General features: G+C 38.1%; 2 protein-coding genes across 2 annotated transcripts; one reads left to right on the forward strand and one right to left on the reverse strand.

The window, feature by feature from the left end:
• Positions 1-763: 763 nt before the first annotated feature.
• LOC120502458 (granzyme K-like) lies at positions 764-7,448 on the reverse strand. Its single transcript, XM_039709906.1, has 4 exons — positions 7,314-7,448; positions 4,673-4,818; positions 2,221-2,487; positions 764-1,493 (listed from the first exon to the last, which is right to left on the reverse strand). Exons 2-4 carry the CDS (start codon positions 4,811-4,813, stop codon positions 1,344-1,346), a joined length of 558 nt encoding a protein of 185 aa, XP_039565840.1. The 5' UTR covers positions 4,814-4,818; positions 7,314-7,448; the 3' UTR covers positions 764-1,343.
• A 4,679-nt stretch (positions 7,449-12,127) lies between these two features.
• Positions 12,128-17,607, forward strand: GZMA (granzyme A). Its single transcript, XM_039709903.1, has 5 exons — positions 12,128-12,521; positions 13,225-13,369; positions 15,052-15,190; positions 15,833-16,105; positions 16,878-17,607. The coding sequence occupies exons 1-5, from the start codon at positions 12,461-12,463 to the stop codon at positions 17,034-17,036; spliced, it is 777 nt and encodes a 258-aa protein (XP_039565837.1). The 5' UTR covers positions 12,128-12,460; the 3' UTR covers positions 17,037-17,607.
• Positions 17,608-22,718: the final 5,111 nt, after the last annotated feature.

Genomic DNA, 22,718 nt, shown 5'->3' on the forward strand with positions numbered 1-22,718 from the left:
CTCAGTTTTCCCCAGTTTTCTCTGTATTCCAGTACTGATCCAAATCCTACTGACATCTTCTAAGATCTTCCTTCCCACAGCCTTGGACAAGAACTGGATCTAAGCCCCGACACACCACAGTGGCAGGTTTTATTGCACTATGGCCAACGACTGACCCTGTTTTGTGGTGTTCTGTTGCCTCTTTCCTGCATACATATCCTCTGTGAGCTTGCTCTGCACTGCTCAGAATTGTGGCACGGCTTCTGGTCAATAATCAAAGCCAGTAGGCTGTTGTTCTGGAGTTATTTATTCATGCCTCTGCAACATCTCAAAGTTTACAGTATTTAGTGCATGTTAGTGCAATAAGCACAGAGAGAAACTCTGCAGATGGTCACTTCAAAGCTGTTAGTTAAAAAGACCTAGAAAATATTTAGAAGATGATGTAGTACAGCAAGCTAACCACAGTTTTCTCCAGAAACACACCAGGTGCTTCTGTTACTAGAAGTCTGCTGAAATCCATAGCCAGAATCCTGTTTGTTTTGACAGATGTTAGGAGCTGTGTTAAAGAACTATAATTACATCTATTACAGTTGGTATTTACACTTTTCGAGCAAATTATTAACTGAAAATGTGAGATTATGAACCAAGCTGTGAGACGATTTAGTTTATTTGATCAACAAAACAAAGCACAAACAAACAAATAAACAAAAAAAAACAGACCAAACACCCACCCCTCCCCCCAAAAAAGAAAACACATGCACAAATTTAAAAAATTATTAAAATAAAGAAGGAAAAAATCTAAGGAAAAAAGACAGGCATTATTTTTATCTCCATATTTGTATCTTTATAACGAAGACTAATTGGAAAATGGTTTCTCTCTGTTTAATATTTTAACTTCTTTAATTTGAACTTAGATAAATAAATATTGAATAATGGTAAAATTATATATTTGGGGTTTAATAACATCACAGATAAATATTTGAACATTTTAAGCTTTTCTATTTTTTCTCATTCAGCAGACTTCACATTCACTATCATTTTGAAACCGAATTTTTGTGTAAGTACACATTAACAAATGTTGCTTTATCCCATGAAAAGTAATGAATACTTTCCCATCCTAGTAAGAAGTAGAGTGGAATCCAATACAAATTATGTTTTCTACGTGGCAGTTTCCTGCTAAAGCTTAGTAAAGGTAGTATCTGTACAAATGTGGATACTTTGAGCTGCTCACAGAAAGCTGTGGTGGTGTCAGCAAAGCTGTAAAGCTGGGAGGTACACTTCAAAGGTGGTACAGTAAAGCAGCAGCATCCAGCTCTAATGCACAACACAATATTTACTAAAATGCTCTTGTTTCATAGATCTGTCTAACTGGAAGTTGTTCTTTTTATCCAGTCAATATATTCTTCAGTCAGCTGTGCATAAACTCCAGGTATGCTTGTATTTTCACATTCTTCTCCAAAAGAAACCATCCCACAGTACTGACCAGCACAGATTAATGGCCCACCTGAATCTCCCTGGAAGAAAAATCAGAAGCAGCTGTCAGTGAGTCCATTTCTCACCAGGGCAGCATGCAGTGCCACCTGCAGTGCACAGGCATACTTGGAAATGTTGTCTCTAACCTTCTCCAGCCTATGAAATGGAGCAGTTGGCTTACATCCTTCAATGGGAGTTGGGTGAGGAATAAAGAGAGGTTGCTTTCCAAACCTGAGGGACCTTTGATGCAAATGCTGTGGAGCAGCAGAGTGCTATCATAATTCTATTTCAAAATACATTTTTTATTGTTGGTATAAATTGATTCCCATCTCTTTATCGATTGTCCCTTCTGGATTCAGCACAGAGAACATCAAAAGCAAGATCCAAACAACCCTTTTGGGTAATTCTGTACTATTCAGATGTTGACTTCTGGAAAGGATCAGATGATTGAGACTTTGATAGCTCTGCTTTTTCTCCCATAACTACAGGTGGTGTCTAAGGAGAGCACCATAGCTAATGAAATATACCTGAAGTTAATAGATCATCCCAGCTCAAATTCCCGTGCTCTTGATCCTGATTAGTACACTGACCTAAACTAAATAAAGTTTTAACAAGTCCTTTTCACAGCAATAAAGTCTCTCACAAATGTGGTTAAAATCACTTAAAACATGATCAGCCTCCTAAGATGTCTAACACTGTTTGTTCCCAGTGAAAAGGGAAAACCATTGTTAAATATATGCCCCCCGCCCTCGTAACTTTGCTTTTTACCTTACAAGTATCACTCAGATATAATTTACTTTTCCCTGCAGCACACAACATGTTTTTGGTTATTTTTGGGTCACTGGCATAATGTTTGTCACAGCTTTTTCTATTGACAATTTTAAGAGTTGTCTTACAGAGATATTTTGATGGCTTTCCTGGTGATGTGTCTCCCCAGCCAGCCACCTGGCAGAGTGTGCCAGATTCAACATCTTCAAAAAAGTCAGGCAGAGGCAGAAGTTGCACATATTTATTCAGCTTGGCAGTATCATTCAACTAAAAAAGAAAAAGAAAAAAGAAGGAAAAATAAGGAAAAACTAGATTTCTTATGCAGAAGGGAAGGGAAATATCACATAGCTTCAATTAACATTTAGTCTCATTTTACCATCACTTCCCTTAAAAATCACTTTTCATTACTTAGGAACTGATCCTGAGCTTAATTGTCCCTTTGAAAATTCACAAGACTTTCCATAGTAGCAGTACAGCATTTTCCCATCTGTGGTAGCAGTAGTGAGTTCAAGCCCAGCTTTCCATTGGATAGAGTGTGAAATGTAAAACCTACATGGGAGTTAGGCTGTTGGATCTATGTCCTGTTCACAAACATAACTTACCACTAAACTTCAGTATTGAAATCAGATTCTGTTGGATCTATGTCCTGTTGCCACTAAACTTCAGTATTGAAATCAGATTCTGGTGCTTGACTGACAGAAAATTCTCAAAGCACAGTGTGATGTGCCCACGAACAAAGATGAAAACAAAACTATAAGCATTTAGACACAAAAGCAGCAACATAATTGAGGAAAAACCAGCTCTCAGTCTATTCAGACTGCCAATTTTTGCTCTGAGAGATTCTAAAGGGGTTAAATTATTCAGACTGCCTGTGTTTTGTTGGTCTTTGCCTGACAGATCCATCCTTCAGCAGAGGTCAGTAAATGAAAACACAACCAAATCCTGACATATATCCTCAGTGTGCTTGGTAAGGGCTCACAGGCACCAAACATACATTTTCAGTCTTATGATCACTGCACCATGATTCATTTCACAGGGCGATACAGGGTGATACAAGGTTCTCAGCTAAACAATTCTGGCTTTATACCTTTCAAAACATGTGTTCCAACAAATCAAAAATTTATTTAAAAATATATTTGCAGTTATTGTTGCCAGTGCTGGAACTTGGAAAGTTCCAAAGATGGAAAGCTTATTCCAAGCCACTGAATACTCCATTACTGCCGAAGTGTAGAGACAGAAGGTAAGATCTGTTACTAATACTATCCCTGTTTCTGTGTAAAATTCAAAGGATTTTGAGATATCCATATCATTCTGGAAAGAGTTGTGATTTTCAGCTCCAGAAATATTACTTCCTAGTGATAGATTTGGTTTTGTGTTCACAGATACCCTGGTGCTCCTGTCAAGTGGCCACAGGAGAAGCCAGCGAGATGAGCCTGGTCTCCACTGACAAGGAAGCAGCAGTAGAATGCTTACTGACATCCAGGGGAAGGAGCTCCTCAGAGATGAACCATGGTCAGGTGCTTGAGCCACAGATGCCTGCAGTTGTTCCAGCTAGCACAGAGAGGGAAGTGGTTACCTTCCTCCCTGTCATTGCTATGCCAAACCAGCGATACCATCTAAATACTGAAAAACAAGTTCCAGTCACAGAATAATAGAATCATAGAATGTTATAGCTGGAAGGGACCCTAAAGATCATCTAGTCCCAACCTCCCTGCTACTGGCAGGGGCACCTCTCTGTAAATTCAAATTCTCATAGCTCTGACCCACTTGGCATCAGATGATAATGTTGGCAAGGACATTTTCCATGCTTCATTCCGCAGTGTCCTGAGCCTCCTCCACTTTGTGACCACTCTGTGCTCCTAGAGCTAGGCAGGGGCACCTCCCTGTAAATTCAAATTCTCATAGCTCTGCCCTACTTTGGCATCAGATGACAATGTTGGCAAGGACATTTTCCATCCTTCATTCTGCAGTGTCCTGAGCCTCCTCCACTTTGTGACCACTCTGTGCTCCTAGAGCTGACTCTGCATGTCCTGGATTATCCACACTCTCACTTTACCTGCTTACACCAGAAAATTAACAGTAAGTTTCATCTCCATTTTTACTTAGTCCGGCACAAGATCTAACTATGGGATAGAGATGTGAGCCAGACTCTGTTGCATATATCCCTTCAGCATTGCCTTTGAAAAATTACTGAAGAATGTGCTTTGTGTTTTGGAGGGGTTGCTGCAGTGAATGGATTAAAAAGAGAGTTTTAGAGCACAGAACAGGCTTGAAATATCATATCTGCTCACAGACCTAGCGATCCTCTAAGTCATCTAGGTTAATACTACCAAAAGTAGACTATTCTATTATATTGTTATCTAAACAATGTACTCTTCAGTATCAAAGAGTAGCCAAAATGATCATCAGCAAAAGTCCTTTCACAAAAATACAGCAGTAATTAAAACAATACCTTGAGGAGCATTATGTCATAATCAAAGGGAGGCCGGTCAAACTGACAATGAGGAAAGGTTTCCATAATCACAAATATCTGCTGTGCTTCTTCAGGAATGGATGTCCAATGAACTCCAAGAACAACTGTCTTCCAATTCATCTATTCTGTAATTTATAGAAAATATAGGAAGAGAAAGTCACTACAGGAACTGAGCAACATTTCTGAGGATAATCAAAAGACATGCAACACAATACCATTTCATTTTACAACAACGGAATTAAAACAGATAGAGCAGGAAATCATTCATTTCAATGTTTTGATATGAGCTTCTTTTTCTGTGAAATAATTGTATGATAACTGATCTCCAGAGATTTTCAGAGTTTGGAATTAGTTTTGTGAAAGAGCCTCCCATCTTTATAATGGGAATTGCTTGCACAAGGACAGCTGCTACTGATGCCTTTCATTAATCTCTGAAAGGTCTCCCTTGGATTTATGACCTAATCTTGCAAAGACAAACTTTGCTGGCATCAGTAGCATGTCAGAACACACATCAATACTCAACATTTATCCTGAGCATTATGCATATGATTATCTTTACTATTAATAAGCTTTTTGTCCTTAATTTTCTAAACACAGCATTCAGCACATTAAGGAAGAAGGGTGTGTGTTGCCTAACCCAAGACACCCCAGCAGTGAAAAATTATAAAAAAAGGGAGAATGTTAAAATTCAAAGAGTTATACATTCACTTCCTGCTGTTAAACATTAAGAGTTGACAACCAATAAATTCCGCTACATTCCAAGCTCTATAAGTATCATCAGAGATATATTTATTAATGTTTGTCTTTCTTCATTTTGCCCTGCTAAACTTAATCCAGCCCAAAAATTTGACACTGCAGAACACATACTGCCAGTTTCCTGTGCTTAATTTTCAGAACATAATCTCACTATAAATAGGAAAATTTATTCAAGCCAGAACAAAGACTTTATCAATACAAACTATAAAAGAACAATTTTCTTCATTCAAGATGCATATATCACTGAAAGACATAATTCATTTATTTATACGTGGAAGTTTATTTGTGAAAATATCTGCAAAGGCAGTGCTGTAGTCCCAAAATTTCTCTTTTTATCTACAAAGCACACTTCCTCAGAGAGAATGATATGTCTCTCAAAACTCCGTCTCTGTGACTCTAACAGGTGTTTCACAGGCCACAAAGAAATTCACATTGCTGAATCCATGCTGTTTTGCCTAAGAAAGAAAATTACTTCAGACATCATTAACACATGTGATCCATTAATTAGGAAGTTTTATATGCACTGCAATTGCACCAGGCATGGAACAGGTGTTGGTGGGTTTTGTGTGAGCATTGTTTTACAGCTTAGGAGAGGGAAACCAAGCTGGTTCAACTTGCCTCAATGGTAAAGACTTAAAGTCAGACCAAAACAATGTGATGTAAGAAACCCAGATCAGTTACCAGAGCACATTCTCCACAGGATCAGAGACAGACAATACCCTTTCCACTGAACAGCTAAAAATCTGAAGTTTTATAAATATACAGAGACTGGCTATCTCTGACATATTGTTTGAAGAATAAGAGACTCCAGATCCCATTTAAACGTCCCTTAATTCCAAAAAGGTAATACCCTTTCCACTGAACAGCTAAAAATTTGAAGTTTTATAAATATATCTGACTGGCTATCTCTGACATATTGTTTGAAGAATAAGAGACTCCAGATCCCATTTAAACGTCCCTTAATTCCAAAAAGGAAGACTTGGTTATGTTTTGTAAATTAGCTAAACAGAGAATGCTAGGAATTAATATTTCTACCCTTACAATCCCATCTGATTCAGCTGAAAAATAGTGAAAGTCAAGTTCACTCTGAAGGAACTGTGTTCTCTATTTCAGACAAACTCACAGAAGGCTGGCCAACCTGCCCACACTGTGTTTAAGGAGGTCAGGTTTGCACAGGTTTATTGTAACTTTTTTCCTTTTAGATTGTGAAAAAAAGAAGGAAATATTGCAGAACTAAAATACAATTCAGGGAACATTTTAAGAAAAATAGGGCATTTTACTTCCTAATGTGAACAGTAGATGTCCCCCTTACCTCGAGTCAGCTGTTCAACACTAGAGCATACCACCTGGGGAAGAGATGCTTCTGCTCACATTTAATTTGTCAAAAGGACAAGGTTCCTTGTCACAGGACATGACATGAGTGACATTCTGGGTTTGTGAGCCTAAGTCACTCAATATGAGAGGAATAATGTCCACATCTAATTCAAATTAATCTCTCTCAGGGTATTTTGAGGCTTAGTTCCAAGCATACACATAAGATTTGTTTAAAATCCTTGGGACATATTCCCTTCTCTAAGACATTGCTTTTTCACATGCATAAATAATTAATTTGGTCTTTTAACAGCACATTATTTATGCTGTAACTTTGACAGGCTCACATAATTAAGGTAACTGCAATGCAGATCAGTAGTTTATAGCAACTAAATACAATAACAAGTTCTAGGATAATTCCAGGGAGAGAACTGCAGCTATTTAACAACCTATTTAAAAAATCAATACTCATCTTCCTTCACTTAGAAGCTTGCATACCATGTCTCACTTCAATGAAGAATTAAAATTGCCCCATTTTAAGATACTGACTCACAAGGTACTGTTGTCAAAACCCATTGCTTTTCCAGAAGAGCTCCTCCACAACAAACACCTAAATTCTTGTCCTGGATAGCAGCCATATGAGGCCAGGAATGAGGATGCACTTCATGTCCTCCAACAATGTCTATGCAGCCACCCGAAATGCAAGAGAAGTGCAATTATATTATGTGATATCTGGAGGAACTGGGAATCTGGATATTTTTACTCTTAGGTGGGTACTTGCATCTTGTTAGTACGGTAAGAGCAATTAGAGAGAGCAGGGGAGCAGAGGAGCTCTCAGGTGTCAGCTGCTGCTATTTGCTGTCAGGAGCACTGTAAATCACCATGCACTCATCAGTATTCAAATGCCCCCTACAGGAAATGGGTTTGAAAGTTTTTACTAATAGCTCCCTCTCTTGAAATTTCCCTTTACAGTGTTAATATTGTGTTATTTTACTGCAGATTGATTTTTCAAGATTCTGTCTTCCAATTTCTTAAAGAAAAACCTGCCCAATTCTTGAAATTCCTAATAAAACCCAAATAAAGCCTAATCCCTAAATAACAACTAGAAGTCTCAGGGTGTTCAATGCACTTTTTGGCTTAAAAGAGAAAAAAAAAAAAGGAGAAAGAAAAAAAAGTGAGAAGAATTAAACTGGACATCTTTAAATTGTAGAAAAAAATGGGAGAATGAATGTAACCTGAAAAGGCTTCAGAGAACACCAGTGTGAAGGGATAATTAGGGCATGTGGAGTTCAAAAGTTGCTCCTAAACTGTGGATCTGGATTGAGTACACTCAGGGCACATAAAGTACAAAAGTCACTCCTATGGACCAAGGTACATCAGTAGCCAGCAATTGCTCCACAGAATTCCACTGCCCAGGTAATATCTTCAGTTAAAAGACTGATAAATATTCATATGTAAATTAACAGGAGCCATTGAGACCTGTCAAATATCTCTTATTTTACAAACTATGGAATATAGGATATAAAAGACAAGCTAAGACCAGACATGTAAGACAAAGCAATTTGTATCTTGTTAAAAATAATTTTGGGGGGTGCAGCTTTCAGATAGAAAAAAACCCTAGACTCTGAAACTGCCAAACACAAAAGAAATCTAATCTCTGGTCACAAAAAAAGATAAACTGGTGAGAAAGGCATTTCTGTGTTGCAGACCTCTGTGTCTACATGCATGTCTTGCACACCTTGCTAGTAAACCACTACAAAAAACCCCAGTCTGCCCTTGTGTGAAGAAGTTACAAAACCTGCTACCATATTCATTGTCTTTAGAAACAATCTGAAATATAACTTGCCCAATATAATTAGGTCTCACTTTTATTAGAGAATTACAGAATAGCAGCTCTCAGTCTCAATCTCATTGCTGAACGAGATTGTAACATAGAAATGTTTATTTCTGTGTCACAGAATCTTATTAGTTAGAACCCAGTTTGAAAACATGCACATGGTGCAGAACGTTTCATGTTTCAGAAGACTCTTCCAAAGCTCTTTTAAAAGAAAACAAATTACTATTCGAATTCATACTGGCTCTTAAAACAGCCAGCTCCAGCTCCCCCAAAGTTATTCTCCATTCTTCATCCAATTCCAGAATTATTCACCTACTGGACACTATCCACAGGTAATCTCTGCAAAGAGAGTCCTAAAGGCATAATTTATGTTTGTCCTTTATGGCTTTGCCCTCCCAATAAATAGCTGGATTGGAAAGCAGCATAAGAGACAAAATAGGAAACAGATTCATGCTCTGGCCAAACAATAGAAGGCTTGTGTTCCCAGAGCATAATATCTAATGCTGGATTCTTTCTGCCAAGTACTAACATCATAGAAGGAATGCTGATTTGCTGCAAGGCTTTGAGGACTCCCTGAGTTTACTACATCTACTTGTATTTATTACTTGTGCTACTACATTTCCTGCTGGCATCACATAGCAAATAAGTGGAAACAGGGACACCGGGTGAATAGCTGAGGCAGAAAAGACAAACAGGTAAGTACCATGAGGCACTGGTACCGGAGAAGAAAATAAAATAGGTATCCCCACCATACATTCTGCCCTTTCCCCAGCAAGTCCCTGGGAATCTGCCTCCCAACCACCAGGAGATGTGTCCAGACACACTGGGGTGGAATTGGGGATGTGGTAGCTCAAGGAGAAGACAGGGAAAGTGTGACAGCTCTGCCTTGCTGTCCTTCTGGCAGCTGTCAGCTCTGCACTTCTATCCTGCCTCCCTTCCCAGCTCAAGAAAACAGCCCTTCAGCTGAGCTGAGACTGCCCGAACTCAGTACCAGCAGACCTGGAAGGTTTAGAGGAGCAGTGTAAATTGGTCTCCTGAAACGGTATCCTAAAATCACATCTGATGCTCACCACAAGCACCAAAGAAAGCAGCACGAAGGAAAAAGGAACAAAGTCACTGCAGAAGGCAAATGGTCAAAATGACAGAGTGTAAGATAAGGGATAGAAACCTCAGCACAGCAATGCACAGATCTGAAAGTGATCCACTGACCCACGGGCCTGTAGCCCATAGGAAACCTCCCCAAAGGCAGAGGCTGGTCATAGAACTGCATACACACCTTGTTTTTTACTCAGGCAGTGGCTTCTGCCAAGTGAGAGGCTCTGCTTCGTGAGCATTCTAGGCAGAAAGGACAGAGTGTTTGGTTTTACCTTGCTCCTCTTGAAGACCAATTAAATAAGCAACAGAGGAGCTAATAAAAGAATTTTACTTGAGAAGAAAGCTTTGCTTTAGCATTTCTCTTTAAATGCAAAAGGCCAATAGAATCTAAACTTTGCTATAAATTAACTTATTGCCTTAACCAAAGGAGCCCAGCCAACAAATTGCACACCCTAAGATTTTATGTCACATTTTCAGCCTCAGTGATGTAAATTGCAAGAGGAAGATAAGTCTCTGACAAAGCATTTGGGTACAAAATTGGTACTGGTTATGTGCATATCAATCTGATCTTTAATACCTGTGCCATTGGGGATTTTGCAGATTGTCAGAGAGGTCATTCAGGACCTTGCACAAAAAGTCTAAACAATAGTTTAGACTCCATATTTCTAATTCTAATTATCAATGTCAATGGATCTCTCCGAATTGGAGGGGATTTTTGAAGAAGCATGGATATGCTCCAAACCTGTGGAGTTTCAGAAGGAACATCTTTAGAAGTAAGTATGATTTAGAAGTAAATGGAAATACAAGTAGACATTGAAGAGTATGTACAGGCTATAGAAGATTAAGTTTTAGATAGCAGGCATAGATTTACCTGTATCTATTTACCTGGAAAACATCTAGGAACATTTGCTAATGTTTTATTCAGTGTCTTTCAAAGAGATTTTATTTGAAAACAGATCAGGCAAACATATGATGATACATACCAAAGCTGTTTTTACTGGCCATTGCACCTCACACAGGACCATCCAAGGATTAATCATGGTAGCACTACAGGTTTAAGCATGTCTGAGCATACAGGATTTTTTGCTCACAAGTGTTCTTCTTGGTCATGTCTCTGCATAGTCCAGACAGGAAACAGCTTCAATATGGTAACAGTGCTAATTAAAATATAATAAAATCAGACTTTTTCAAATAATTGTGACTGATAAAAGAAAGAATTATACCTATGATAGCTGGTCATATTGTGTTCAGGAGAACAGTGTAAAAAAGAACATCAGTGCCACAAAGTGATGATAATTACAGGGAATATGCTAGTAATGAGGAGAAAAATTTAAGAGAATTAAATCTTGGTGGGCTTTAGCAGTTCATGGAGCTGTCACCTTGTCACTTAGGTGACCGTGTCTCAACAAACACACATCAGTGACAAAGAGCTCCACAGTCTCTAAAATTGGGTTGACACTTGCCTTCTTCAGAAAAATTGCCAAGTTATCCTCAGTCCCAGAAGGGAGAGCAACATCAAATTTGAGCAAGGTCTGCCCAAGGCAGACAGGTGAAACTCACATGGTGCTGGGCCAGTTGAGCTCAAGATATGACACAGCAAGAACCCAGAAGATTTCTGCAAGCTCTTCATTGTGGACTGCTTTCTGTAGGTTGCCTGTCGTGAGGCTCAAGGCTTCAAGAAACCATCCAGTCTGCGTGACAGTGACATTTCACTAGTTAGAGAATATATAGGTTTTAGAAGAGTTGATACTCCAAATTATTTAATATTGATACAATTTTATTTAATTTTATTATTTAGGTATATATTTGCAAGGGAGAAATTGTGCCTTTACAAGGCTCTAGATAAGACTTATTCACAGAACCATAGAATATCCTGAGTTGAAAGAAACCCCACAAGGACCACTGAAATCCAACCCCTGGCTCTTCACAGGACACCCCAGAATCATATAATGTGCTTTAGAACATTGTCCAAGCATGTCTTGAGCTCTGTCAGGCTGGTGCTGTGACCACTGCCCTTGGGAGCCTGCTCAGTGCCCAACCACCCCGAGTTTTCAGGACTCAATTCAGTTGCCTAAAACTCAGCATTTATTCACATTTGAGATACTGTGGGCTTTCCAGATGCAGACACAGAGCTGGCAAATCTGGCACAGCATTTTCAGAAGAGTGACAGCCTTCTGCACCACACCTAAAACACTTTAAGACACTTTAAATATCATCATACCCTTAGCTATAGGCCATGAAACCACACTCAGTGCTTTATGAATGCTCAGCCAGTGCAAACCTAATGAGACAGCATCAGATCCTGAAATGAGAAAATATCAGACTCCTTGGCCCTGAGGGTGTCCTGAGCAGAAAAGATATTTCATTAAAGAGGAATGGACTGGAATTCATGTCTGACCTGGAAGCCACCTGAAGTGTCTGGAATGAAACTATACAACTTCACATGGACAACTGAATCAGCCTAAATTTATGTGATCTGAGTCCCACTGTGTTTCACCCCTATAATCATATATCAGTTCTCTGCAAATGCTACAGAGAGAACACAAAGTGGGGTAGAGCCTGTCTTCACACCACAGCAGATGACGCAAATTCTCGGTAACACTTCTGCTCTAAGGTACATCGCTGGGGAGGGTTTCTATCCTTGTCGTGGTTAACCCCTTAAGAGAAAAAAAAAACCCCACATCCTCTTCATTTATGCATATAAATTCATAGATTGGTAGATAGAGATATATTCAAGAGTGAATAAGAAGGAACATCAGACAGAAATTATGGGCGCTTTCCTCCCTTGGTACACCTTCACTGCTGTCATTCTCCTGGTAATTCATGGAGGTAAGTATGCAATTTAATACTTTTGAAAGTAAGTCCTGATGTACAGAATTCTAGTTAAGCTAACGCGTATTAATGTAAAGGAAGTAGTCACAATTATTATTTGTTCTTATAATTAGTTCCTCTCCACTGTCTGCATGAGTTTGATCTTTCACACAAACAAAATAATTTCTGAACGGGTCTTTAGTAAAGCTGCAAAGTCCGAGCTGTTTGGAGGAGTTCTGAGTAGAGAACATAATGATTATCTCGTCTTTCTCTCCAGAGCCATACACACACCTTAACTGCTTGATTTTCTCTTTTTCTGGAAGACAGATTATCATAACATGGCTAATACTACATAGTCTCGTTTCCACGCACATTATTTAAGATATGGGAGATATGGGAGATTGTTACTCGCAATGAAAACTAAGAAATTAACCATATCAGTAATCTTCAAGAAAAGAAATCTGTGCAAAAGCAACAAAACCTTGGTGTGGGGTTTTTGCCCAAGCTCACCCCACTGATCTCATTTCAGTATTATTGAAATGTAATGCAGTAATTCTGCTGTGCAGTTTTAAAATTCTACCCTGAAGACCATCATTGTGACATATGTGCATACTTGTGTGTCCGTATCCTTTCTAATTACAACTGCCATGTTTTCTAAGAGACTTGGAGTGTCTTAAAGTATTTGTCAGCTCAGCTGTTTGTCTTGTGCTTACTTTTTTAGGTTTGTGTGTGGATATCATTGGAGGAAATGAAGTAAAGCCACACTCAAGACCATTCATGGCCCAAATCAAGGGACCACGAGGAATTATTTGTGGAGGAGCTTTAATTAAGGAAAACTGGGTGTTAACAGCTGCACATTGTAAGGTGTAAGTTCTTACTCTTATTCAGAGATTGTCCTTAGTGAGTCTCCAGTATCTGTTCAAGCAGGAGAGTTAGTATCTCTGGTAATTTTATTTATTTATTATGACCATGATCATGTTCTGATTACTGTGCTTTATAGGTTCTATCAGCAAATTTGTTATAGTGAGTAAAAAAATATAACAAATACACTGGTTTCCACTGTTTCTGAAGAGATATTTAAAAACTTCTAGCTGCACATTAGCATAGAGTAGCAACACTGAAGCAGTGAACTTCGGGGAAAGTTTTATCCCTGTTTTCTCAGTCAACCTGTACACTAGATAAGTGGAGTGTCAAGTCTAAACTGCTGCTCTGAGAACAAAAATAAATTCTTGTATTTTTATTCTATAAAATTCATTGCTGAAAAGACAGTATGTGGTTAACACAGGAGCAAAAATTCTCCAAACAGATGACAGGAGACGCTGAGAGATCTCTGCCTTGGTATGTTGGCTTGCCAGCCATCTTTTTTCTCCTGCCCAAATCAAGATGCAAATGGATATTAGGCTCTACTGAGTTCTTCAGTAGAGGGACAGCAAAGCAATAAGTGAGTTTTGAATTACACATCCCACCCCTACTTGCTCTTGTGGGGAGAACTGAAGCTGCTGCTGAGCCAGACCTCACGCAGGCTCTGTCAACAGCCTGACCAAGACCAGTGAGCCACTGGACTCTGCAAACATCAGAGAAATGTATCCATCTCTCCTCCACCTCTTCCTTGTCCAGACAGGGAGATCTGTGGAACCTACTATAAAGAGAGCACTGGGCCCAAAAGCTTTGTATTAACAGAAAGTAAAGAATGTTTCCAAATGAGATGCCATTTAAGAGAAAATACAATTAGTTATTAACTTAATGATGGCTCAGTCAACAGACAGCTCTCAATAGATGAAGAAAAGGAACAACTACTTTCCCAGGGTTGCATTTTCCACAATAAGACATGAATGAGCACCAACATGCACATCTCCTGGAATATTCTCCCATTCAGCTGTAGGATGTGTTGTTTGCCCAAAACCAGCTGTGCCTGTGGTCAGTTAGTAATGTCTGCTTGACCTGTCTGGCCAAGGAGTGCTAGACTTCTGGTCACTGTCAGAGAGCCACAGCAGGCACAACTCTGCCACCACTTGAGGATCTTGGAAGTGTAGGAAGTTGCAGAAAAACCTAGAAAAGAGGAATGAGCTGTGTCTCATACAGATTCAGGAAATGGTGGTGAAATCTGTTAGAATAATGCAATAGTACATTTCAATACAGTCAGAATATCTCTGAACTACAGTGCTGTGGCCTATTTTCTTAAATTTTCAGCAAAAACTACATAGGACACTGTTGGTGAGAAAAGTACCCACAGAAAATCTGGTGCATCCACCACTCATTCAGTTCCCAAAAGGAAATAATGGGGATGGATCCAAAGTCAAGTACCTGAAACCTTTCTGTGCTCTTGGGAAGATGAAAATAAGATATGAATTTTGATTCACTGAGTCATATTTTTCTTTTAGCTGTTGTATGAACAAGGGGTCATCTTTTAGATATTTCTAAATTACTGTTGCTTTTCAGGCATAGGAAAATACACTGTAGTAGCTGGTCATTATAGCACCACATTAACCAACAAAAATTTAGGGTTACATCAAAGTGAATCCCAATAACTATGTGGTCCTCTCCTCAGGGAAAAAAGCAAAGTTATTCTTGGAGCCCATTCATTGAAAAAAAGAGAAAAAGAACAGCAAGAGTTTCGGATTGCAAAAGGCATTCCTTATCCGTGCTACGACCCCAGTACCAAGGAAAATGACATTATGCTTCTTCAGGTACAGATTATATATCACTTGTGGAATATACACACTGCACTGAGCTATTTTCTTCCTTCTTCTCATCTAGGGAGATGAGCCAAGGGAGTTTCTGGTGACTTTTTTTCTGGGGTGATATAGTCTGGTCTGCTAATGCAGCAGCCTGGGGAATTGGGGATGCACTAGTAACTAAGGCAGCTAACAATTCCTGTAATGGTTGCCACGGCTAGTTTACAAACTCTGGAGCTTGATCAAGATATTTCAGCTTCTGGCTTTTCCATAAAGGAATAAAAATACATGGTTAAAAGCACTAACGTTTTGTCTGAAAAGGAGTTCTAATTAAAAATGTCTGGCTTTTCTGATCTTCAATTTTGCCAGCATCAGTAATTACTGTTATTTTGTCTTCTAAATGGTCTGAGAGCCAGAGAAGTAAAATAAGATGTTTTTTAGAGCTAATAGATCAGCAGAACGTAAGTGGGTTCTCATGAGACAAAGAGTACCCATTTTCCCATTCTTACATTGATGACATAACTACTGTCAAAAGAATTGAGGAATCTCAGAAAGGGATTGCATTAATTACCATAATGGGAAAGATCTAATGGTTAATATGCAAGGACCTCTGTTAGATTGTGCCATAATACTTATTTTCCATATCTTCTACAGCTTCAGGGAAGAGCAAAACTTAATAAAGCTGTGCAACCAATCCCCCTGCCTCCTTCAGATGATGATCCCAGACCAGGAACAGTTTGCACAGTAGCGGGATGGGGTACGACTACCAATCATCCAAGCAAGCTCCCTACTGCCCTGATGGAAGTCAATATCACTGTCATCAGGAGGGAAATATGCAATGATAAAAATCATTATAATGGCAAACCTGTCATAACAGAGAACATGATATGTGCAGGGGCTAAGAATGGAAAAAAGGATTCATGTAATGTGAGTATATTTACTATGACTGCATAAATTGTGTAATAAAAATAAAATATAATGTACCAGCTTTATACATTTACAATCTCTCAATGAAGAATTTCATCAAATATCAGTGAATTTACCAAGCCTTGTTTTTCTAAGCCTTAAAATCAAAACTTAAGATGAGTAAATTCACCTTCACAGCCTTTCAATATTGCAATTGTATCCAGCCATGGCAGATAGCTATCCTCATCTTCAATACCATGAGTTTAATACTAAAATGTCCACAAAACAGCTTATAGTCCATTAGCAAGCAGCTGATCTCAGTAGAACCACTTATTTGATGTCAGAATCTTTGAAATAGGTTTTGCTGATAAAAAGCCTTTTAACTGGGTCCCAAGTCAAGTACACAACTGTGTAAAAACTACCACATTTTAAAAGATTTAAATATTGCATTTAAAAAGGCATCAATTTCTGGAGACTTACACTTTCCATGAGGAAAGTTTTCAATTTATTTCTTCATTTTCAAAGAGACTAATTCTTCCCTAGCACTGAGCTAGATTCATTCCCCATTATGCATACTTGAAAGATTAGATTGAATTCTATAAAGCCTTTTCTATGAAGCCTTTTCTTTTATTTGTTTTACTGTCGGAAATCCTAATTTCCAAGGAGGAAAAAATTATCCTTAATAACACTGACTACATTTTTATTTTCCCCATCTAACTAGTGGAAATTTTATTTAAAGGAAACATGTTTTAGCTTTTATTAATTTGAATGACTATATTTTCCTTTTTTCTAGGGGGACTCTGGCGGACCTTTAAGATGTAATAATATCATGAAAGGCATCACTGCATTTGGGAAGCAGAAGAAATGTGGTGACCCTGGTGGCCCCGGTGTCTACACTCGACTCACAAAGCGACACCTTGAGTGGATCAGGAAAACCATAGGGGGGGCCTAATAGATTAGGTTTGGGCCACATGATTTGTGTAAATGAAATGGGCTTTTCAAAACAGCTTCATTAGTCTGGTAAAAGAGGTATTCTCACACTGAATTTTGGCAGCTTGATGTAGTTCTGCTACGATGGCATTTCTAGCTTACACTGTCAGCCATGGAGTCATTGGGGGTATTTGGGACTGAGGATTCCAACGTCCCTGTAGTGCATGTTCACACTGAGTTCTACATGGACTGGTATTTCAAACCAAGAACCTAATTCTTGTTTGGGTCCTCACTCCTTGTTGAGTATATATAGCACTCTTTTGTACCTGGACTTCTGCAAAAACCCTGAAAGTTAGTGGTGAGCTAGGTACAGGTACAGACACCTAAAAAAACTTTGTTTCTCTGCAGCAAAGCTCTTGGTTTTATAGGTGTAGTGGATTGTTAAGCTTCAGAAAATTAAATTGCAGCAACTGTGTGACATAGGCGTTAATATTCCAACTGTCTTGTATTTGGAACCTCTAGATTTTATCCCTTTATGTACTTTACATTTAATAAAGCAATGGCAATAAAAATCAACTGCTTTCAGTTGTCAATTTATGTGGAAAGCTCTTTCTCTTGCAGCATAGGTGGTTTATGTACTATCTGTAGTATCTGTTTACTATCTGTGTAATGTTCCATACATGTTAAATGTTTGAAAAGCATACCAAAATAAGCAGCATTGTGTTTAAAAAATCTTCTGAAAACCCATGCTTCAGAGAAATTACATGACCATATCAAATATGGTACAGCGCTGTTGATAACATAAAGCACTCTTAATTTTATGATGCCAGTACTGCTGTTTCAGACATACAGTGAAATTTTTAAATGTTTCAACAAGCATTCATCAAGTAGCAAATAGACCTCTTGTGGAAAATGCTTCTGCCTGCTTCTGTATTAACAGACTTGGGCATTTTCAATGCCATGAGCACCTCAAGAAGGGCTTGGATTTATTTTGTGTTGCTTCAAGAGGTTTTTACTTGGAGGTAAGCATTAGGTAAGAGAAAGCAGGGAACATTCAAGGGTGGAGATATTTTTCATTGATTTTAATTTTAAAATTATTGCTCCATCCATTCTAAGCAATTAAGCACTACTTACAAACACAATCAGAAAGCACAAACTAGAACTTTTTTACACAACTGCACTTACCTGATGTCATTAAGAAGAGACAGTAGTTTTCTCACAGAGAAGTAAGGAAGGGTGAAGATAAAGAAGGCCTAAACTATAGAGATCTCTACTGGAAAGTTTGATTATGAAAAACAATTTTTTTCCCTTTGTTACATTACACAGTCAGAAATTTCCACAGTCCTATTCTTATTTATAAATGTTTTTTCTCACTCTTGGTCTGAACATACAATATGTACACACAAAGGGATGCACAAACACAGAAGCAAAGCAGGAGCAGAAAAAAAGATTCTCAGACAAATAAGATTGCATCAGTGAAACTGAGAGAAGAACTTGACCCACTGACTGCTGCCAACACCCAAAAGTAGTGACTTGATTCTGTGTTTAAACACACAGGAAATAAGAAATTTCAGTCTTTTTTTATTCTTGCAAACTACCTAACCCCTGCTTAGGCAAAAACTAATTCTAAAAACCTTCAGGAAACAAAAATGTCCTTATCAACCTGTAGCCCATCTAGGGCTATTTCGCTCTTCCCATACATAGTCTTACTTCATTTCTTTGCTCATATTTTCACTGCCTTTCTTTCATGTTGCTGTTGCATTATTTCTTCATACTGCTTCCTCTTTGGTATGATTTTTCTTTTTCCCCAAAAGTCACAAACAGCACCCTTGTCAGTGAAAAACCCCTCTAAAGGCCTGTAATTCAGTATTTCTCCATTTTCCAGATGGTGGTTCTGAGCCAAGTGTTGGAGAACCTTAGAGGTCAGGAAGGACAGGTTCTGACCAAGGAGAAGTTTTTAATACATGAAGAAATGTGCTACAGAAAAATGTGCAGCCTTCCTCTTCCACCCTGACATTTAGGACCTACCCTAAAATAGATTTTAAAATGGGGCTTTTTTTTACATAGATATTTTTAGTGAATTCTGCAAAATAAGCCTGTAGAGTTGGACTTACATGGTAAAAACAAAATTTCAGCCTCTGTCACTACTGCCAGTAGCATAAACTTGTAGAAAAAAGAAGTAGCAAGAGAGAGCTGCATTTTCCTCTAGATGGGGAGCTCTCTGCTCAAGAGGCATGGTATGAGACCATTCACCATAGAGTTTCACCTATGTTTCTGTTCACTATGGAACAGAACCCACACTAGCTATGAAAAATGCTATGATAATTCGATGTCATTATTTGCTTCTCAGTCTGGCTATATGAGATAATTGGAGGGAAGTAACAGGTATAAACTGCATCACACAAATTCATGTAACATATATGCAGGTAGCATCAAGTCACATCATGTAGGGGCAGAACAGGGCATGTCTGCTAGACTTAGTGCTTTTAAGTGTGGGAACAAATGGATTCCCCAGTCATTATATTATAGACAATTGTTTTGTCATATTGATATACCAAGGAAGAAAGACACATGTACTGTATGAGCAATGAAGTTTTTCTTCAGGCAAAAATTATTTTTGGATTCTATATGTTGTACAGTGCCCCACCTTGGACAGGATTGTAGGGATGAAGATCTGATTTTTGTCAACTTAATTTTTCTTAAACCTCTGTGCCTACCCCTAGAGACTCAGCTTTCAATCCATATAGACCACAGGTGAAGAACAAGTCTACTTCTTGGAAATGCCTTCTGATTTCTGTCTCATCGTGGGCCTGAGCAACACACCAGGCATGTAACTGGCAATGAGCTAAAAGAATGCCATATTCTACTGAGAGGAATTCAGGATTTCAAATTTTGACCAAGACTTTGTACATTAAGACCTCTGCACTGGCAGAATGAGGCAGCTGTGCAAGAACATGGTCAACTTTCAGCAGCTTCACACTCTGAACATTCAGAAAAAAAGCATTACAGTACACATTTAATTTCATTTCAAATTAGTTACAGTCCAGAACACACGCTTAGATGTCTTCTCAGATATGGTCACATAATGGATATACAGGTCACAAAAACAAGGTCCTCTCATAGTTATGGACTTTTGAAATCAGTAGCTTCTCTCACTTCTAGATATTGTGCTTAAATACATCTGGGGCAATACAGCTTGATTAGTCAACAATGAGCAGTAAGTAACTAAGATATGAGAAGTTCTTAGGCTGAGAAACATGTACTTTCTTATTTTGACACTTCAGCATCCAACAAAATGTGCATGGTTTCAGTATTGGTCAAGTCCTACCATGCTACAACCTCCCATCTTGTGTCATGAATCTCCTCCTATCCTAGATATAAATTATACAAATATCATTTAGGTGCTGCCAAAGAAAGAGAGAATTTCTGGGCAAATAAAAAAGTGCATGAGTAAGAGACTAATTCTACTCATTCTTTTAACATTCAAAATGGGGAAAAATGTTTTTAATATTTCTAAAACCTTATAAATTACTTAAAATACCATTTTGAGTATATAAATCAGATTCTAATTGGTTGGTAAAATCTCCAGAAACAAACTTGTTCATATTAGAAGATAGACAAAGTATAAGCTATTTCCCACACTTAGACATCATTTTCTTGGTAGCAGTTTCTCAATTGACAACCAATATTACCATTTTCTAACCTGCTTTCTACCATGCTACAGCCTCCCATCTTGTGTCATGAATCTCCTTCTATACTGGATATAAATTATACAAACATCATTTAGGTGCTGCCAAAGGAAAGAGAGAATTTCTGGGCAAATAAAAAAGTGCATAAGCAAGAGACTAATTCTACTCATTCTTTTAACATTCAAAATGGGGAAAAATGTTTTTAATATTTCTAAAACCTTATAAATTACTTAAAATACCATTTTGAGTATATAAATCAGATTCTAATTGGTTGGTAAAATCTCCAGAAACAAACTTGTTCATATTAGAAGATAGACAAAGTATAAGCTATTTCCCACACTTAGACATCATTTTCTTGGTAGCAGTTTCTCAATTGACAACCAATATTACCATTTTCTAACCTGCTTTAAAGACCACATGAGATGACACGAGAGCCCAGTAGGTGAGTAGGAGGTTTATTGCAATCTCTTACTAGGTAAAACAGATGAGTGGTCTCAACCTTCCAGAGCTAAACTTAACGACCACATAACTTGTGAGCATGAGGTTTTAAAAATCATGAGAACTAAAGACACGATGGTTTCACATTCATTTACAGAGATAACTTGTGCCCCTGTTTGTCTCTTCTCATGCATTTGTCCACAGTGTAATTTTCCACAGACTGGCACTGCTCTTTAACGACCACATAACTTGTGAGCAGCACAAGATGAGGTTTTAAAAATCATGAGAACTAAAGACATGATGGTTTCACATTCATTTACAGAGATAACTTGTGCCCCTGTTTGTCTCTTCTCATGCATTTGTCCACAGTGTAATTTTCCACAGACTGGCACTGCTCTAGTCCCCTAATATCCTAATCTTTCCCTGCTACAAGAAACATTCTAAATAAACTTTCAGTTGTGAAAAAACTATAAAAGAAAGGAATCCAAACAATACAAGTTTCTGTGCTCAGGGGGCTTTTAATATAAAATGCAAGAATGAACCCTTACCCCTTGCCTCTGATCATTCCTAACAATGAAAGCAAAGCTCCGAAGGTGTTTGTAGGCAGAACACAATGAATAGCACTACTGCTCTGTATCTGAACAGCTTCTGAGGTCCAGTCCTGACAGCCTTACTTAGCTGTTGGTACTCTACAAGTCTTGCAAGGCAAACGTATGTTAAAGTCCAGGGCTTTTATTCCTTGTGAGCACTAAATAAAATCCACAATACAGGGACAGCTGCACTGTTTGCTGGCAACCAGAATTGAACCGGTACCCTTAAGAAAAGAACTAACTGTTGTGTTTGTCCCAAATAGCATGTTCCTTTGACTATGTCCATCTGAATTCTTAATTAGATTATTACATAACAACGCATAATAATAGAATTATTATGCAATTTTTTGTAATTTAAATCACTGTCAAATATAGTTGGTGGGTTCAAGGAAAGGAAGCAATTAAAAATCTAGTTAAGACATTTTTCTAATTATGCTAGTTATCATTACCATGATGAAAACAATAAACAATTCCCTGTAAATAATTTCTAATTAATTATATATTTAATCTAGAACGGTAGGAGTATTTTGACAGATTCCATACAACAATTTATGTGATACACAGAACAAGGCAGACACCTTGACTGGTCTCTGCTCACCATAGTCTTTGAATGATTCCAGGCAATATGCATTAATTACTATCTGGTTACCAATGGAGATGCTAAGGCAATGTAAAATTTATTGCAAGAATCCAAGATAAAAGTAGGACCTAACACTTTATGTTGGTGCTTTACACAGGTTGGATTCTTTCCATGTTTGCTAACACAATTGAAATATACATTACATTATTCTTCAGAATTAGGATATTTTTCCTTTAGGGTAAGGCAAGCTACTAAGATTTCACATAATAGACTGATAAGAAAATTTGTTCTTTTAAATAAATTGTACTGTCCTTTGCCATGTTTTTATTGGAAGGAAGACACATATTTTGAATTATTTAGTGAGCTGAATACATTAATCACTGGCTTTCAAGAAAAAAGTTACAAGA

The sequence above is a fragment of the Passer montanus genome, unplaced genomic scaffold, assembly GCF_014805655.1.
Source record: "Passer montanus isolate IOZ18808 unplaced genomic scaffold, ASM1480565v1 scaffold22, whole genome shotgun sequence".
Taxonomy (NCBI): domain Eukaryota; kingdom Metazoa; phylum Chordata; class Aves; order Passeriformes; family Passeridae; genus Passer; species Passer montanus.

What these genes read in the sequence shown, in the direction of transcription:
- GZMA (XM_039709903.1), top strand. Translation starts at nt 12,461, where the DNA reads ATGGGCGCTTTCCTCCCTTGGTACACCTTCACTGCTGTCATTCTCCTG. An exon ending in ATGACATTATGCTTCTTCAG is followed by an intron (nt 15,191 to 15,832) that starts GTACAGATTATA and finishes TATCTTCTACAG; the next exon opens with CTTCAGGGAAGAGCAAAACT. An exon ending in GAAAAAAGGATTCATGTAAT is followed by an intron (nt 16,106 to 16,877) that starts GTGAGTATATTT and finishes CCTTTTTTCTAG; the next exon opens with GGGGACTCTGGCGGACCTTT.
- LOC120502458 (XM_039709906.1), bottom strand. Translation starts at nt 4,813, where the DNA reads ATGAATTGGAAGACAGTTGTTCTTGGAGTTCATTGGACATCCATTCCT. An exon ending in ATGACATAATGCTCCTCAAG is followed by an intron (nt 2,488 to 4,672) that starts GTATTGTTTTAA and finishes TTTCTTTTTTAG; the next exon opens with TTGAATGATACTGCCAAGCT. An exon ending in ATCTGAGTGATACTTGTAAG is followed by an intron (nt 1,494 to 2,220) that starts GTAAAAAGCAAA and finishes TTTTTCTTCCAG; the next exon opens with GGAGATTCAGGTGGGCCATT.